Below are 19,779 nucleotides of genomic sequence, written 5' to 3'. Positions count from 1 at the left end.
GCACAGTGGACTGGCCACGGTATCCAATTTGTCGCCGTTTCAATAGTTTGATCAAGCTCACAATGCCACGTCTCTTCATCATTGTCTCTGTTCTAGCTCCGCTAAACAGATATCTTCTCACGCTGGTTTCAGCATTAATTGATGACCCTTGCAGGGCGAAAGATCTGTATGTGCTTTAATTGTTTCGGTGGCCATTTTGGACCTCGTTGGATCCATATCTTCTAAGTTTAGCATCTCTGCGTCTTTTCTAAAGGCCTGAGGAAGTTTAAGACTTTCTTGGGGCATTTCTTTCTTGTTCAGTTTTATAAACATGTTTTAAGGCTGAATCACGTTAGAGCTTGGTGCGGAAACTTCCAAGTGGAAGCTTTCCCAAGTCGGATGCTTATGGGATATTCGTAAATAAAATTGATGGTGAGAATTGTGGAATTTGTGCAGAGAGGGATAAAAGGCTCTTCGTGGTTGAGGTTCATAAAATATCTCTTGTGTAAAACATGAATCACCATCGCTGGGTTGGTGTCCCAATTCTTCCAACTGGCAAGGATCTCTCCATAAGCCATGGAGTGATATCATTTCAGTGAGGGTGTAAAACTCTGTAAGACCTTGGCTATATCCTCTGCTTTTTAGATTGAAGTGTTATTACAGTAACATTCGATGTTCAGCAACGTTCACTGGTGTTTTCCAAACATGTTGATGTGCTACTGTTTCTCATGTGGTGCCCTTTTTTTTCTTTGCAGCTGACAGCCCGCTCCCTACCAGCAGTGCAGTCTGATGAACGACTCCAACCTCTGCTTAACCACCTCAGGTAATTGGCATCATTAGTAGCATTATTGCTTTCTCTGCTGCTGCTTTAGTTTATTCATTATGACAATATAGTCATTATGGTTGCACTCCCAAAAAATACAGCTTGACAAAACTAACGGGGCAGGAACCCGATTTGAAAGGGTACTGAAATAACTGTGGTGAACTCGCACCTTGAGTCCTCTGTTGAAAAGAAGCCCTCCCCCTCCAAAGAAAAACCTGTACTTATTTATTTTTAAGTTCATTTCTAGGTCGACTCAAATTCACGTCACAAATGTTCCTGAATCCGCTTTGTGTGCCACGTTTCCCAGAAAAGGCCTAATGTTCCTAACGCTAGATTCCCTCTGAGACCGTGTCCCCTCTGTCTCCGAACACTGTGATAATGGAACGCAAACAGCAAGGCTAATGTGTCAACTGGAAGCCAGGGATTTTATTTTTAGAGCCAGGCCCCGACAGTATCCACCCACCCATGACCGACAGACTGCCTGAGCAAAATAAAGGCAAGGAATCCCTCTGTATCGCCACGACGACCTCTGCAGATTACAATTTCCCGCAATCTCTTTTTTTCTCCCTCCTTGAAATCTCTTCCACACATGCTCTCTTTCAATGGCTTTCTGAAATAGCCTCAGGCATAGTCCCCTGCTCTGTGTAGGAGTGATCCAACCTGGGCCCTACAGGTCTAAAGCCCATCCTGGCTTTCAGAAAAGGACCCACCAGGAAGTCCTGGGCTAGGTTACAGCCCTTCCACCTGCGTCTCACTGGCCATCTACCCCCCCCCCCCTGCAGCCTTCAATGATTGTAAAGGATAGGGAAACAAGAAGCATTCCCCAAAGACAACTCTACCAACCAGCTGTTTCATTTGGTTTTTAAGGAAGTCCGATTGAGGCCTCTTTTAATTGGATCTGTCATTGCAGTCACTTAGGTTGTTTTGACTGCAGAACGCTTCCCACTGTGTTGCAATGCATGCTGGGGCAGCCAGATAAGGTAGTGTCATGGGGCCAGCTTGTGCCCTCGAAACAAACCCGTGTCCTTAAGCAAACTAGCTGTTGAATCGAAACGGGAAAACAAGAGGATTTGGACACAGAAGCGATAGCTGGCAGGGCCCCGCTCCATCAGAATGGAGCAGGCAGCATAAGCCCAAAGCCTGTGCTTGGACCGTCGGTCGCTAGGTCCCACAGATGATTCCATTTCACTTTGAGACGTTCTGTGGTAAAAGCTAGATTACCAGGGAAGGATCCGGTTTCATCTGCAGCCAAAGTTGTCTTTGTATCTCTGGGAACCACAAATGTGGCTTAACCGATTTTCAAAAGGCAGCTTCTGGAGTGCATCATTGATCCCCCTTTAAACTAATGCACACCACCTCTCCTTTAGAATTTAAGGCATACTAGGAAAACTCAATAAATTATTAGGACATACATTCTGAGTGATGAATGTGTCATATTTGATTAAATACAGTTATAATTCATCATTTTCCATGAAATGACACATTCTAGATATTGGTTTACTGTAAGTTAACATGATAAATCAATTAGATGAAATGTCCTCATCTAAGTAGCTTGCAGATATAGTAAAACTTGTGACAGTCAATGGCACTGAGCTTTACACCGTTTTAGTGATGCCGAAAAAGGACCTTGTTTAAACACATTTCTTTTAAATGATAGCCATCTGACCCTTTATATTCTGTTAATGTTGCCTCATGGGCAGTACGTGGTCCAGGCCTCTAATTTAAGTCAAAGGATATGGTTTTACAAACCTGATTAGCCCGTAACCCGGCTGTTGAGCTCCATTTAATCGAGTGGCCTTTCAAATGGCATTTAGTCTCAATTTCTGTCATCTGGATTATATCAGTGCCGTAAGGCTCTGTGATCGGAGCGAGAAGATGCACCTCACATGTATTAAGCTTTCGTAGGTTAAATAGGGTTTTGACCTTTACCCATGGCATCAAATCCAGATGCCTAAATTAGGCCATTTGAGGGGACGCAATATTTAGATTTTGAAAGTGTGTAAATGAATGTATCTTCCTGCAATTTTCAGACAGTTTAAGTGTTTTGTTAACTGGGTAAGATTACGGAGGTTGTGTAATACATAGGGTCTCTGGGGATCCTCTTCATTGAACAACTGTTTTTTGGCAAGGCATACTGAAGTTGCACAAAGACAAGTCAGTTAATTTATGGGGGGCTCCTGTTCAAATGTCAGGCACTGGTAAATCAATCACACAGATATGGATCAATGGGATTGATCTTGACCAATGTAACATTTTGCTGGGATGGACAATAGAAATGGATACAACTGCAGAACATGCAGGAAGAATATTACTTTTGACTTATTCCAGAAAAATGGTCACTGGTCCCCGAACTTTATTTGAGAAACATTGCATATTTCCATTTGGGACTTATTTCCCAAATGTAAGGGCATTTGAAACATATTTCTCTATGGAAATTTCAAAAAATGTCTCTACAATCCACCATTCAATGAAGTACGTCAGACTTAATTTCTGTGTAGTGCACAATTATAACTTTCTATGAGGACTGCGGAGAGTAAGCTTGTTGAAATGTCCTCATCTAAGTAGCTTGCAGATATAGTAAAACTTGTGACAGTCAATGGCACTGAGCTTTACACCGTTTTAGTGATGCCGAAAAAGGACCTTGTTTAAACACATTTCTTTTAAATGATAGCCATCTGACCCTTTATATTCTGTTAATGTTGCCTCATGGGCAGTACGTGGTCCAGGCCTCTAATTTAAGTCAAAGGATATGGTTTTACAAACCTGATTAGCCCGTAACCCGGCTGTTGAGCTCCATTTAATCGAGTGGCCTTTCAAATGGCATTTAGTCTCAATTTCTGTCATCTGGATTATATCAGTGCCGTAAGGCTCTGTGATCGGAGCGAGAAGATGCACCTCACATGTATTAAGCTTTCGTAGGTTAAATAGGGTTTTGACCTTTACCCATGGCATCAAATCCAGATGCCTAAATTAGGCCATTTGAGGGGACGCAATATTTAGATTTTGAAAGTGTGTAAATGAATGTATCTTCCTGCAATTTTCAGACAGTTTAAGTGTTTTGTTAACTGGGTAAGATTACGGAGGTTGTGTAATACATAGGGTCTCTGGGGATCCTCTTCATTGAACAACTGTTTTTTGGCAAGGCATACTGAAGTTGCACAAAGACAAGTCAGTTAATTTATGGGGGGCTCCTGTTCAAATGTCAGGCACTGGTAAATCAATCACACAGATATGGATCAATGGGATTGATCTTGACCAATGTAACATTTTGCTGGGATGGACAATAGAAATGGATACAACTGCAGAACATGCAGGAAGAATATTACTTTTGACTTATTCCAGAAAAATGGTCACTGGTCCCCGAACTTTATTTGAGAAACATTGCATATTTCCATTTGGGACTTATTTCCCAAATGTAAGGGCATTTGAAACATATTTCTCTATGGAAATTTCAAAAAATGTCTCTACAATCCACCATTCAATGAAGTACGTCAGACTTAATTTCTGTGTAGTGCACAATTATAACTTTCTATGAGGACTGCGGAGAGTAAGCTTGTTATCATGGACTCTGATCCCTAACCATGTAACCATGTCCTGCTGTAGGACTTTGTAGGCTAATGACTGTTATTTATCTGGACCTGTTGTTATAGACAGGAGTCATCTATTTCTCTCTGCCCCTCTCTTGTTGGTCCATTTCTGTCCTTGTAGCCATGCTTACGTGGGTCAGGACTACAGCATACAGAAGAGTATTGGGAAAATTTCTTTGGAGCAGATCGATCCGGTGAGTATGCATTGAAACACAAAGGGCACATTTATACTAGGGATGACAAGTAAGATGGAGGATGTTGATTATATCAGAACAGAAATGTAAACTGTCATAGGTGGACAGAACTGCTGCTACAGGATCTCAGTATTGGTCCATACTGTATGTTTCCATCAGTGGCGTAGTGGAGGGTAAACATCTTTTACGCACCTTTTGTGGAAAAATGCATTAACAGTACAGGGAGTGTTACTTTACTCACCGCGAACTGAGGTCAGCGTTTACTGTTTTATTACCACTTAACATCGCTGCTTTCCCATAATCAGACCTCCTTAGGATCACAAACAAGTAGCTAGTTCACACACAGTCTGTCCTTTTTAACTTCTTGTCTATTGATTGCACAGGGTCACGTCATGCTTATAAGTGTTGGCAAATTGTCTCTTCAGTCTTCACAAGGATTACTGTTTGAAAGGCAAAAGCGCTCAGATTTCATACCTAATGTCTTTGCGTTAGCGACACAGCCGTTCTCTACATGGACATTCAGAAGGGGTTTTTAATGAACCATTGTGGTCTCTCATAGGGGCAGTTAAACTGACCGAGGCCACAGCTCAGCTCAGCCTCACTGTGCATTCTTCACTTTCTCCATTTCCGAGAACACTGCTGTTCCAATTAAGTTGCTCGTCAGCAATTACTGCTAATTTCGTCCTTCAGATTTTCCTTGCATTTAATCGCCGTCAATGGAAGTAATGTATTAAATTAGAAGCCCTTTTACGATCTGGTGCATAAACAAGAACATTTTCTTTCAATCAACGGACTCGACTCAAAATGTTTGCATTCAGAATGAAGCGTTCCCTGCCCCCAATACAATAGGAAATGTCACCCACACAATGCTTTGTTTTCTTTTTCTATGCAGAACATATTTAGTACTACATTTTTCAATGGCAAAATCACAGCATTCTTTCTAAGTCTGCTGAAGCAGGCATGGCATGAAGGTGAGCAGGAAATGGATAATAAACCAAGGCTATCCGTCGATCAGGGAAGCAGCTTTTGTCTGGTCTACGGGCAAGACTTTCCTCTACTACTTGGTCCTGACATCTGCTACCAGAATTAAAAGGCTGTCTGTGATCTAGGTTGTGGTTTTTTTTCTACCTCTGATCTGCACCTGTGATGTTGGCCTTGAGCTAAGAGTGTCTAATACAGGACCTTGTGATCCCCAGACGACTGGGCTAGACGGGCACCGCAACCCCTCTCTCTCGCTGGTCTGCTAAATCAGCGTTCCTCCTTATCAGCAATGAATGTTTTATTTATAATGAACTTTTCATTACATCTTTGTGCTATGGTGAGGGCATTAAAAATAAAATGGGAACATGGAACAAGATAGGAAAGTCTACAGGAAGGCAATTGTATAGAGGTGCATGTGCTTTATTTACATGATATTGAGCTGTATTTATTTCACAGTACCTACCACCGCAGCTTTAAGTGATAAGGAAGCCAGGCCTCGATACATGTTTAGCTTAGTCTGGATTAGGATATCGCAGGTGACATAACAAACTGGCTGCATATCTGTGCTTTCATAGAGCAAAAATAAAATATTGAATATGGAGTCATTGGTGGATGAAATGGTTAATTCCATGCAGCTTGTTGATTGCATTACTGCCATGGTAGAGTGAGATAGTTGACTTGCCTTTTGCCTGCATATGTTAATGTCTCTTCCTCTAGCTATCGGCCAAGTCCTACCCCCTGTGCATGAGGCAGCTCCACCGGGGGTTGAGGGACAGCCACCACCTCCGTCACGGCGGGCGCATGCAGTACGGACTGTTCCTCAAGGGCATCGGCCTCACTCTGGACCAGGCCCTGCAGTTCTGGAGGTCCGAGTTCGTCAAGGGCAAAGTGGACGCTGACAAGGTAACCTTCTTGGACTTGATTTGAGATTGATTTCAAATGAATTTGATTTTTTTTTTTATGCGTGTAAAACTGCTCCAGCCAGAGACAACAGTACATGCTTAAAATTGAGGCGATCCTCTCGGGTGCGTAACAATATGTTGAGCCTATTGCCAGTCCAATTTCTCAACTAGTGATATTTTGAGGTAGGAAGGAAATTAATCGTACATGGATAATAAACACAATGTATTCACAAAGAAAAGTTACTCGGATTGGTTGTATGGCCTAAATGTCCTCATACTTTATAGTTGTATTGATGAAAGAGTTCTGCCCTTCCTCCAGGATCTTAATTCTAGAATTGTCAGCGAATGCACCTCCTGTTATAATTCTGTCTTACTTCATGTCTACGGTACATTCAACAAGAAAATGACTGTCCTCAGCTGAACTAGTCTCTCCTGGTTTCCACTTCTCATTCTGCATCTGAACTGTTCTTTCCAATTGATCCTCAATCACCAGAACCCTGATGAGGTTCCCATCTACCTTAGGCGAGGTGTTTTGAAAGCTGATACATTTGAATATAATCCTCTGTCAAGAGAATTGAGCGCTCACTCAAGCTGTTCCACTGTAAATTCCTTTTTCGTTCAAGTGGAATATCACCTCAGGCTCAGCTGGAGAATAACACCACCCACTTCCCAATTTTTCGCCCACTCAAGTCTTGGACACTCGATGTCTGCTGTATCTCTGGCTGTTAAAGTGAAACTCACCCCGATAGTGCATCCCTTAGTTAGGTCAAGTGTGCTGGTCTTTCTGTTTTCTAGTGGTATACATCCATGGCGGTAATGTTAGTGGCTACTGTATTTCAGGTCATTTGTGGCAGTACGGTTAGTGTGTTGTTGACTGGCTGATTGCACGTACCTGTTATGTGAGCAGTTATGGTGGGTAAATGAATGAAATAAAGCAGCAGTTTTAGAAACTTTGTAATTCAGGAATGAAAAATGTTTTGAGGGAGTTGGCGCGCTCTTTTTTTTTAGACCCCCATTTTCAGCAGGACAGCGAATTCATACCAGGGGTGAAGGATAGGCTTTCTAATCTGCATTAACGACATGTGTATGAGGATTCTGCAAGTGTTATTCCCAGGCAGGATACATAGGCTAGAATGTATCAAAATGTATCAACTGTTACATACGTAACAGTTATGCTGCAGGAGCAGCAATATTCATTTACGGGAACCTTTTTGTACATGTATATTTGTACTTGAATTTTCAGTTGAGCTTGAATTATTTATGGATTAAGAAAACCAACATGATTTGGTGAAAGAAAACCAATAGCATACTTCTGGAAGGTTATGTTTGTTTCTTCGTGAGCTGTGTTATCTTGCAAATGAGAAGAATATACCACAAGATGAATAATGTATGCTTTTAAAGTGCTTTGACTGCAGCAATCGTATTGATCAATGGAGGGCTAAAAATACAGGTGTTACATTGTGACAATACAAGGACAGGTGGGGAAGGGATGTGTGTTTATGCACTTCCAGTCATGTAAAATGAAGAAGAAACACAATGGTTCTCTTTCTGCAGATACTGCTTTTTCGTTGATTGTTTAAAATTGTGTGCAATTTTCAGTGCCAACACCGCAGAGAAAATGGGTGCCTTTGCCACTTTTTCTTTGTAAGAGCAAAAATTAAGATCTAGCTGAGTAATTTTGGGACAAGATGTGTTTTGAAGCACCACTTTACAAAAATGTCTTCAATAAGGAAGACAAATGTCCACAGATTACTGTAGTTTCACAATATTAACTGGCATTCCCAACACAAGCAGATTCAAACAGTGTCTTAGAAATTGGAATTGTCTTACAGGTTTTAATCAGAATTAGACACCATACATTTACATTGATGTACGCCTACTTGATATGAGTTAGACTAGCTAATCATGGAAATCTTATGTACATTCCGAGTTTCACTTTGTGGTCAATGTCCACCCAGTAACACCATTTGACTGACACTTGAATTTCTACACTCACTTTCACCCTGCAGTGTATACTTACTGAGCTGCCCTTCGATTTTCACAAGTTGGGAGGGAAAAGTCAGGTGAAATAAGTCAATACTGTATATTTTGACATATAAATGTAAATTGATTTCTAGCAGCACTCTGCTCAAACACCTGAAATTAAATTATTTCTGTGAACACTTCTCCCTGCACACTTCTCAACTTTCTGACTGACTTAGGCATCCAGTAGATAAGGGTCATTGTGAGACACCTTCAAGACTGGCCTTTTCCACTGAGACTTCAGCAGTACAGCATGACGAACAAAACATTTTCCTTGCTGTACTGGTTTCTATGGAGGCACTCCACAGTTCAGAGTTGCTTTGACTTCACTACTGCGGAGCCACTTTCACACACTCTCAAAAGCAATGAGGGTGTCCTTTTCCCATTCCTCCAGTTTCACTTCCTCCTCCACATCCCCCATCCTACAGTAGCCTCGCACCATTTGTCCTGTTTAAGCGGCTCCCAGCCCAGGCGGGCGGACAGATTCTCTGCCGGTCATGGAACGCCACTCCTCAAAGTGACCTATTTTCAGGGTGGCTGGGTCCCCTCTGTCTGCCCTCTCAGGTGGAACCTGGACTGCGGCACACACAAAGCCCAGGCCTTTGTCCCGTGGTGGAGGAGGCAGCGGAGATGCAGGCTGGTGCCAGGCAGGTCGCGGCTCTCCCAGTGATGTATGTGCCGTTTGTGGCAGGCTGCATAAAGCCTCCCCATTTAGCATGTGGCTGAGAAGATTGGAGCCAGCGAGGCTGAAACGGGGCCTTGGCTGCCAGAGGTACCTAATGTTACAGAACAGGGAGGAAGAAAATTATGGAAGCGAACGTGATCGCCATTGATTTCTGGGTTTCTTCCGGAAGGTATTAATTTGGATGACTACTCTCTTTGGTTCTGCTGTTTTGCAGTCGTGATGACTCTGGGTACTTGGCTATGATATCCCACGGTAGCCCTTTACACTCATACCCGTTTATGACTTGAACGTGGCAGATTTGGACACCGATAAGCACCTAAATTGGAACGCAGTGGCTGTACACTAACATGCTATACATGGCGTCAGAGCTGAGGGTCGCCGCTTCACCGCTCTGTATTTTTTTTGACTGACAGCCGGTCTGAACTTGAGCGCCGCATGTGCAACAAGAAGTTGCCCCCACCCCTGCTGGTAATTGGGCAACCTTTGCACATTTATTTTGTTTCCTGAGTGGGGGAAATGCTGTAAATTACGAGGACTCAATGTATTTTGGAAGATGATCCAGTACATTGAGGATAATAATAAATACCGCTTTGACGTCATACAAGCCAAACACCTGTGAGTCCAAATGTGTCATTTACATTTCGATATCATAAAACTCATGTCATATACAGTGTCAACATTTATGATCACAATGTTTGATGTACAGTTACAAGATGACAAGGCTTATACCCTGGGTTATCCTGAACACAAGGAGCTGATGTTTGTTGTACTGTTACAAGATGGCATGGCTTATACCCTGGGTTCTCCTGAACACAAGGAGCTGATGTTTGTTGTACTGTTACAAGATGACATGGCTTATACCCTGGGTTATCCTGAACACAAGGAGCTGATGTTTGTTGTACAGTTACAAGGTAACATGGTTTATACCCTGGGTTATCCTGAACACAAGGAGCTGATGTTTGTTGTACAGTTACAAGATGACAAGGCTTATACCCTGGGTTCTCCTGAACACAAGGAGCTGATGTTTGTTGTACTGTTACAAGATGGCATGGCTTATACCCTGGGTTCTCCTGAACACAAGGAGCTGATGTTTGTTGTACTGTTACAAGATGACATGGCTTATACCCTGGGTTATCCTGAACACAAGGAGCTGATGTTTGTTGTACAGTTACAAGGTGACATGGTTTATACCCTGGGTTATCCTGAACACAAGGAGCTGATGTTTGTTGTACAGTTACAAGATGACAAGGCTTATACCCTGGGTTCTCCTGAACACAAGGAGCTGATGTTTGTTGTACAGTTACAAGGTGACATGGTTTATACCCTGGGTTCTCCTGAACACAAGGAGCTGATGTTTGTTGTACTGTTACAAGATGACATGGCTTATACCCTGGGTTATCCTGAACACAAGGAGCTGATGTTTGTTGTACAGTTACAAGGTGACATGGCTTATACCCTGGGTTCTCCTGAACACAAGGAGCTGATGTTTGTTGTACAGTTACAAGGTGACATGGCTTATACCCTGGGTTATCCTGAACACAAGGAGATAATGTTTGTTGTACAGTTACAATATGACATGGCTTATACCCTGGGTTATCCTGAACACAAGGAGTGGATGTTTGTTGTACTGTGAACACAGTTTGCAGTGAACCACGCAGCTGAATGCACTTGCCTTGTGAAAGCCTAACACTGTAAGATTGTATTTTGCTAGTCATTTTGGCAATAGAACAAGCTTTCAAATGATGCCCACCTGACCCAGATTGCAAATTTATAATGTACCGTTTTTGGATTGCGTAAACAACCGTGATTGTGTAAAGGCGGGGAAGCAGGGTTGTGTTCCAATCAAAACAACTACAAGTGTGCTTGCTGTAGTTCCTCAACGGCACAGCTAGCAGAGCAACAAAAAAAACACCTTATACGTGAAGACTCTTCTTTGAGTCATAAAAGTGCATTGGAATTACTTTGGAGAGCTGCATGTCCACTTGGAAACACCGGTTAGACCTCTCACTCAAACCCTTGTAATTGTTTTGTCTCGTGTTGCTCCTACCCCATATTTTCCAAGAATGTTCTTACCATGTTACTGAATGTGTCCAGAGTATTTTCAGATTTCGTTAGCAATAAATGTGTCAAAGTACATGTAAAATGCAAATGAAATCAAGTGTAATGTTCGGATTCAGTCTATTCAGGTGAACTGTTGTCCTCACCTTTAGTCTAACCTTTTAATTGCTACCATGGTTATGCATGTACTTTCCATATTTATTTTGTAAGAAACATTTCAATTTAGGCCTATTCATATAGGCAAATTCCCACAATGTAAGAGGTTAAGTGAAGGTAAATAATTTGTCAACAGACACTCAAATATGTCCACCGCAAGTACGGCGTTGCATTAATAAAAGCAGTCCCACGCTGGTGTGCGATTAGGAGAAACAGACGGAATCAGCTCAGACGTGGCGACTCGTGATGAACCAATGTGTGTAAGTTCCATTATTGATTAAGTTCCGTATGAAGCTGATTTGGTGTAAATAAATAATGTCCAGAAGCTCCTTGGCCCTCTCCCAGCTCATTCTCAGCCCTCTGCATGCTCCTGTAACATGACTACGTCCTCAGAAAACCCTCATCAATATTGCACTGTCTCGCGCCTCTGCACTCTGACCGCATACGCTCCATATCAATAGCCTGGACCATGTCAACCTTTTCTTCTCTGTGGTTGGAGGCCAGGGGGCCGGCAGGGCAGAACAGACCAGGTCTCTACTGCTGCTAAGCGGACAACATTTGTGTTGATGGAGCGTGGACAATGTGAGGTGCGTCAGGGTGAAACTCATTACTGGCTCACTGGCGGACCGACCTGCAGAGGAGCTAATCCTCCTGACTGGCCATGCAGGGACACGCCATATCTACATTAGTGATTCCTATTTCCTTTCCGAATCGCATTCCATCTAAAGATGAAAGCAGCAAGTCTGGACCAAGGTGCTGCCGGTCTTTATTTAAAAAAAAAATAAAAAACCACAAAAAACCATTTACAGTCTAGCAGGTGTTGGCAGCTTGTGTAGCAGCTGCGTGTTGGAGCATCTTTTATAGCGCCTGCGGGTGTAATGAGCCTATAAACACAGGCATATGGACCTGTGGAGTTGTACTGTTGACCTCGAGAAGCTGACAACAACACCAATATTATGTTGGATGAATATCCAGACCTATAGAGAATTTTTTTTAGAAACTGCTACATATGTAGTCAGAGTAAAAATGCGTATCATAAATCTATAGGACTTATTTTCTTAGTTCCTGCTCACCTGAAGTAGACTCACGTTACTTTGCCGACGCCTCCCAAATCAAATATTCTTCAGTTATACAGTCACTAGTGAAAGTCTACACACCCCTTGCACAATTATCACATTATGCTGCCTTAAAATGAAATCTAAAAAGGGAATAAATGTGTTTTTTCCAACAAATCTATAAAACCTATTCAACATTTCACTCTGTGTTCAAATGGTAAAATCAAAGGATTTATTTCCAATAAATTTTGATTTGCTTTTCGAAGTTAAATCATTTTTACAAATCCCCCTCCCATGCACATTTTAGATCTAGAATTCAAATTGTTTTCCTACTGATGTACACAACCTACTCCACATTTCCAAAGTGAAAGAATTAGATAGCATTTTCCAAATTAATACAAAATAAAAACCATGGTGCCTTGATTGGATATGTCTTCACACCCCAGAGTTAATAGTTGGTGGAAGCACCTTTGGCAGCCATTACAGCTGTGAATCATTTTGAATAAGATTCTACCAACTTTGCACAACTAATTCTTCTTTCACTTTGGAAGTGTGGAGTAGGTTGTGTACTACATCTGTAGAGGGAAAAATCTAATGTAATAAATGTTTTGATGTCATTTTAAGGCAGTAAAATGTGGAGACAGTGCAAGGGGTGTGTAGCCCCACTAGGCACTGTAATTGGAATTTACAAGATGTGTTTGTTTGGTTTTCTCTGAATCATTCACAGGAAGTGTAATGAAATTGGTTTGAAAAGAGATGAGCATAGATTATCAATTGGTATGCAACTCCAGGCTAGACCCTAATGACTGTTTATTACTGTAAAACGTTTATTCTACACGTTTTTTCTTTTTGAGTTTGTGTAGTGAATTTAGTCTTGCGTTTGCTCATGGACAGATGGCTTGATAGATGGGCAAACAACAATGGATTGTTTCAGGAAATTGCAGAGCTGCTGTCATCAAAGCTTTTCAACATTGACAGTCTTTTTTTTCCTTCTCTTCTACCAATGTAAACTTTAAAAACACATGCATCACTAGGCTTTGTTCTGCGGAGCTGTAAGTGCTGAGGGGTGCTTTTGAAGGATGACCACTGAGACAGAGGGCTGAGGAGGCAGAAGCAGCTCTCTGTACAGCCAGCCTAAGGAGTCCACCAGGAGAAAGGGGATAACTAGTCAGTTGCACCACTGAATGCATTCAGCCGAAATGTGTCTTTCGCATTTAACCCAACCCCTCTTCAGGATTCTTAATATTCTCCACTGGTGTGCAGCAACAGCCCAGCACAGCCAGATTCTGCCTAAGTTACTGTTGCTTTCTGCCGCAGTGTATCCTGGGAAGGTCTCCAGACTTCAGTCTAAGCCTGATGGGATGTTTGAGAGCTAGGCTACGTGTAGGAATTTCACTCCCAACAGTTTAGCCTCATTGATCAGCCCCTACTATCTTTCTCTGCTCAAGTAAATGGTCAGACTGCGTCTAATTGAGAAGCATTTCGAATTTTTCGACATCGCTCTTGGTATAAGGATGATAATTCATGCCTATTGCAGTGTAAAATTGTGTAGGCCCAATACTTGGAATGCAAATCCTGATATTATGTTCACTTATGCATAGTAAGAGTGGTTGGTTGTTCTGTGCCAATTAGTGGCAAGATATTCTACCACTACTGTGCAGAATAGCTGTGCTAAATAGTTGGGTAGTCCTCTCAATCTTACCCTCTATTTTTCTACTGTCTACCAAGGTCTACTTTACTGTGTATTTTGATCTGTTACCTTCAGGCAGTAAGCGGTGTATAATTTATGGTAAAAACGCTGTCCCCTTGCCAATGTCAAAAAAAGGCATGTGGTGTTCAACAAGCGCAGGATCGGCCCAGAGATAATAGGCTCAGACCGGTAGTATAGTATCACCATTCATCCACACACCTGCGCGCACATACACGCGACACGCACGTGCAACACACACACACACACACACACACACACACACACACACACACACACTTGCAAAGCAGCTGCTGGTTTAATTAGAGCACTCCCCTTCTCCTGAGACATCACAGTCCACAGCACCAACGAGGCCTCCTCCATCAAGCAGCTCTACCTGGCTGCCCTAGACGCTGTTTACTCAACAAAACCCACCTGCGCCTCCATGACTTCCCACCACTAATTGACAGCGAGAGGAGACACTCAAGGGTGGCAGGGTGTAAAGTGGGTGGGACTCACTGCTTCTAGATCTGTGAAGGTTTGAACGCTGAAGAAATGTGCCCTTGACTGATGTAGCTGCTTTACTTGAGTTGCTCCAGTGGGAAAGTAATTCTGTGTCCAATGTTAAATCTATTTATGCAGCAATATCGAAAGAGTTGGTCTTATTTGATCAGAGTCCAATTATTTTACTCGTGGCTGTCAAGGGCACATCATCTCTGAAGTAGCATCCTCTTCTCGTTGTCTTCTTTCCTTCATCGCAGCTAATCTGAAAACACAATGGGTGAAAGTGATATGGCCAAAGCCTATCAGACATGAAAACTATAGCTCTTACACTGCCTTCATTTGTCTCATAACATCGGATTTAACAATGTTTATCTGCAATGTAATGCCATCAAAAGTTCTAAAAATGTCAGTTGGGTTTTGAAATTTTTTTGCATATTTATCACCCCGATGATCTTTCCAAAGTTAAGACTTGGATTAGAAAACATTTTGTGCATTGTTTTTGCAAGACTAATAACTTTGAGGACAATGGGTAACACAGACCTTGCTTGTTTTTATTTGTACTTCTTAAAGGTAGACTCAGCAAAATGGAGTTGCCACAAGCAACACCGCAGATATTGAGATGAGCGAGATGCAACACTTCGCTCTCAGTCACACACAGTATCTGGGCATGTGCACGGGTTCGATTCACGCTGTTACAGCGTGGGATTCACGGAACCAAAGTAGGGGAGAAGTTGAGCCTTGCGCTTCAAATCATATTTTATTTGTCACATACACATGGTTAGCAGGTGTTAATGATGCGAGTGTAACGAAATGCTTGTGCTTCTAGTTCCAACAATGCAGTAATAACCAACGAGTAATCTAACCTAACAATTTCACAACTACCTTATACACACAAGTGTAAAGGAATGAAGAATATGTACATGAAACTATATGAATGAGTGATGGTACAGAACGGCATAGGCAAGATGCAGTAGATGGTATCGGGTACAGTATATACATATGAGATGAGTAATGTAGGGTATGTAAACATATAAAAGTGGCATTGTTTAAAGTGGCTAGTGATACATGTATTACATCTGTAAAAGTTTGTGTGCTTTTGGTGACAAGCCAAATTTCTTCAGCCTCCTGAGGGCCCTCATCTCCCTGTAGGCTGTCTCGTCGTTGTTGGTAATCAAGCCACTGTAGCGGGGTCGAGATCCAGGGTCTCGAGCTTGATGACGAGTTTGGAGGGTACTATGGTGTTAAATGCTGAGCTGTAGTCGATGAACAGCATTCTCACATAGGTATTCCTCTTGTCCAGATGGGTTAGGGCAGTGTGGCTGCGATTGCGTCGTCTGTGGACCTATTGGGGCGGTAAACAAATTGGAGTGGGTCTAGGGTGGTGTGCGTCGTTGTTTTGGTTCACCGGCTGGGATCCGATCCATTGTCCTGGGTGGTGGGCAAAACAGAGGATCCGCTTCGGGAAAGTCGTATTCCTGATCGTATGATCGTATTTACGTTGCTCTTATATCCAATAGTTCCTCCTGACTGTATGTAATAAAACCTAAGATTACCTGGGGTACCAATGTAAGACATAACACGTAAAAAAATAAAATAAATACTGCATCGTTTCCTAGGAACGCGAAGTGAGGCGGCCATCTCTGTCAGCGCCGGAAGTCAAACGCTCTTAGTTGTTGCGAAAATGTACCCGTTATGCTGTTTACTTTCTGCATCTACGTCATGTCACTGAGTCTACCTTTAAAGTTGTGTTTGAGAGTGAGAAATGAACACATGAAATCAATTTGAACCATCAGGAGGGGGTACTTGCTAGCAGTTAACGCTGTTGATGTTTAGGCCTGGATTAGCCAATACACTGTACTAATTGGATATATTAACAGTTCCAGTAATTTATATTTTTTCACCTACAAAATGTGTTTATTCTGCATTTGTGTGATGAGCAGTAGAACAAATATTGTTTTGGCTTATGTCAGTGTGCTTGCTTGTCATTTCATAGAAATTTGTTTCTGCTTTGTTACAACCTCCATGTTGAGTACCTGCCTTACAGTGACTTGCAAAAGTATATCGACCCCTTGTATTTCTTCACATTTTGTGTTAGTGGGATTAAAATGGATTTAAGTGTTTTCTACACAAAATACTATCGTTGCAGAAGTATTCAGCGACTATATAGACTCATGTTTTTAAACGGTTACAGAGTTCAATGTCTGTGATGGGAGAGAACTGAGGATTGATCAACAACATTGTAGAGCGAAAATAATACAAATATTCCAAAACGGTACTAAAAGGTACTAAAGTAATACTTAAGTTTGGGTAAACACAACACATCACTGAGTAACTGGCTCCTTATTTTTAAGCATGGTGGTGGCTGCATTAGGGTATGGGTACACTTGTCATCAGCAAATACTGGAGTTTTCCAGGGTAAAAAAGAGATGAGAAGGAGCTAAGCACAGGAAAAATCATAGAGCAGGGTTTCTTGAACGATGCTTTGGGACCCAAAGTGAGCCCTAAATATGTGAGTGGTGGGTCACGAGTTATGAGTAAACATTTAGAATCATACACTATTTCTTCTTAATTTGGGTCATTCGAGGGCAGTACATTTCACATTTGGGACTCGAGCTTAAAAGTCTTAAGAACCTCTGTCCTAGAGGAAAACCTGCTTTACACTAGACACTGGGAGAGGAATTCAACTTAAATCCTAATTTAAAAAAAAAAAATCATTAATTTTCTTCCACTTTGACATTGCAGAGTATTTTGTGTAGATTGTTGACAAACAAATGACAATTAAATTCATGTTAATCTCACCCAATGAAACCCAATAAAATGTGAAGAAGACCTAGGGGTCTGAATACTTTTGCAAGGCTCTATGCATTTGAAGTCAGAAGTATACATCCACTTAGATTGGAGTCATTCAAATTTGTTTGTAAACCACTCCACAAATTTCTTGTTAACAAACTATAGTTTTGGCAAGTCTGTTAGGACATCTACTTTGTGCATGACACAAGTAATGTTTCCAGCAATTGTTTACAGACAGATTATTTCACTTATCATTCACTGTATCACAATTTCAGTGGGTCAGAAGTTTACATACACTAAATTGACTGTGCCTTGAAACAGCTTGGAAAATTCCAGAAAATGATGTCATGGCTTTAGACGCTTCTGATAGGCTAATTGACATCATTTGAGTCAATTGGAGGTGTACCTGTGGATGTATTTCAAGGCCTACCTTCAAACTCAGTGCCTCTTTGCCTGACATCATGGGACAATCAAAATAAATCAGCCAAGACCTCAGAAAAACAATTGTAGACCTCCACAAGTTTGGTTCATCCTCGCAGCTGTCATACTGCTCAGGAAGGAGACGCGTTCTGTCTCCTAGAGATGAACGTACTTTGGTGCGAACAGTCCAAATAAATCCCAGAAAAACAGCAAAGGACTTTGTGAAGGTGCTGGAGGAAACGGGTACAAAAGTATCTATATCCACAGTAAAACAAGTCCTATATCGACATAACTGGAAAGGCCGCTCAGCAAGGAAGAAGCCACTGCTCCAAAACCTCCATAAAAAAGCCAGACTATGGTTTGCAACTGCACTTCACAAGATAGATGACATCATGAGGTAGGACAATTTTGTGGATATAATGAAGCTACTTCTCAAGACATCAATCAGGAAGTTAAAGCTTGGTTGCAAATGGGTCTTCCAAATGGACAATGACCCCAAGCATACTTCCAAAGTTGTGGCAAAATGGCTTAAGGACAACAAAGTCAAGGTATTGGAGTGGCCATCACATCAATCCCATAGAAAATGTTTGGGCAGACCTGAAAAGGTGTGTGTGAGCAAGGAGGCCTTACAAACCTGACTCAGTTACACCAGCTCTGTCAGGAGGAATGGGCCAAAATTCACCCAACTTATTGTGGGAGGCTTGTGGAAGGTTACCCTAAATGTTTGGCCCAAGTTAAACTATTTTTTAAATGCAATGCTACCAAATACTAATTTAGTGTATGTAAACTTCTGACCCTCTGGGAATATGAAGAAAGAAATAAAAGGTTAAATAAATTATTCTCTACTATTATTCTGGAATTTCACATTCTTAAAATAAAGTGTTGATCCTAACTGACCTAAAACAGGGAGTTTTACTAGGATTAAATTTCAGGAATTGTGAAACTGAGTTTAAATGTATTTGGTTAAGGTGTATGTAAACTTCCGACTTCAACTGTAAAAACAGTACCAGTTCAAAGTTTGGACACGCATTCAAGGGTTTTTCTTTATTTTTACGATTTTCTACATGTTTGAATAATAGTGAACTAACACATGGAATCATGTATTAACCAAAAGAAAGTGTTAAATAAATCAAAATATATATTTTATATTTGAGATTCTAGAAAGTAGCCACCCTTTGCCTTTGACAGCTTGGCATTCTCTCAACCAGCGTCATGAGGAATGTGTTTCCACATATGCTGTGCACTTGTTGGCTGCTTTTCCTTCACTCTGCGGTCCAACTCACCCCAAACCATCTAAATTGGGTTGAGGTCAGGTGATTGTGGAGGCCAGGTCATCTGATGCAGCACTCCATCACTCTCCTTCTTGGTCAAATAGCCCCTACACAGCCTGGAGGTGTGTTGGGTCATTGTCCTGTTGAAAAACAAATGATAGTCCCAGTAAGTGTCCTTTGGTAGTGGTTTCTTTGCAGCAATTGGACCATGAAGGCCTGATTTCATGCAGTCTCTTCTGAACAGTTGATGTGTCTGTTACTTGAACTCTGAAGCATTTATTTGGTCTGCAAGCTGAGTTGCAGTTAACTCTAATAATTTTATCCTCTGCACCGGGGGTAACTCTGGGTCTTCCTTACCTGTGACGGTTCTCCTGAGAGCCAGTTTCGTCATAGTGCTTGAGGGTTTTTGCGACTGCACTTGAAACTTTCAAAGTTCTTAATGTTCCCGGATTTACTGACCTTCATATATTAAAGTAATGATGGAATGTTGTTTCTCTTTGCTTATTTGAGCTGTTCGTGCCATAATATGGACTTGGTCTTTTACCACAGGGCTATCTGCTGTCACAACATACCCCCTACCTTGTCACAACACAACTGATTGGCTCAAACACATTAAGAAATAAAGAAATTCCACAAATTAACTTTCAACAAGGCACACCTGTTCA

The 19,779-nt window shown here is 41.7% G+C and overlaps 1 protein-coding gene across 1 annotated transcript in view; it reads left to right on the top strand.

Moving 5' to 3' along the window:
• The window catches only part of prim2 (DNA primase subunit 2), a 107,380-nt gene that overhangs the window by 65,151 nt on the left and 22,450 nt on the right, over window positions 1-19,779 (top strand). The window contains exons 8-10 of the mRNA XM_021580908.2: window positions 735-802; window positions 4,511-4,583; window positions 6,282-6,467. Coding sequence (XP_021436583.2) covers window positions 735-802; window positions 4,511-4,583; window positions 6,282-6,467 — 327 coding nt within the window. The remainder of the gene's footprint in view (window positions 1-734; window positions 803-4,510; window positions 4,584-6,281; window positions 6,468-19,779) is intronic.

This window comes from Oncorhynchus mykiss, chromosome 23 (genome assembly GCF_013265735.2).
Source record: "Oncorhynchus mykiss isolate Arlee chromosome 23, USDA_OmykA_1.1, whole genome shotgun sequence".
Taxonomy (NCBI): domain Eukaryota; kingdom Metazoa; phylum Chordata; class Actinopteri; order Salmoniformes; family Salmonidae; genus Oncorhynchus; species Oncorhynchus mykiss.
This window is presented reverse-complemented; position numbering and strand designations above follow the sequence as displayed.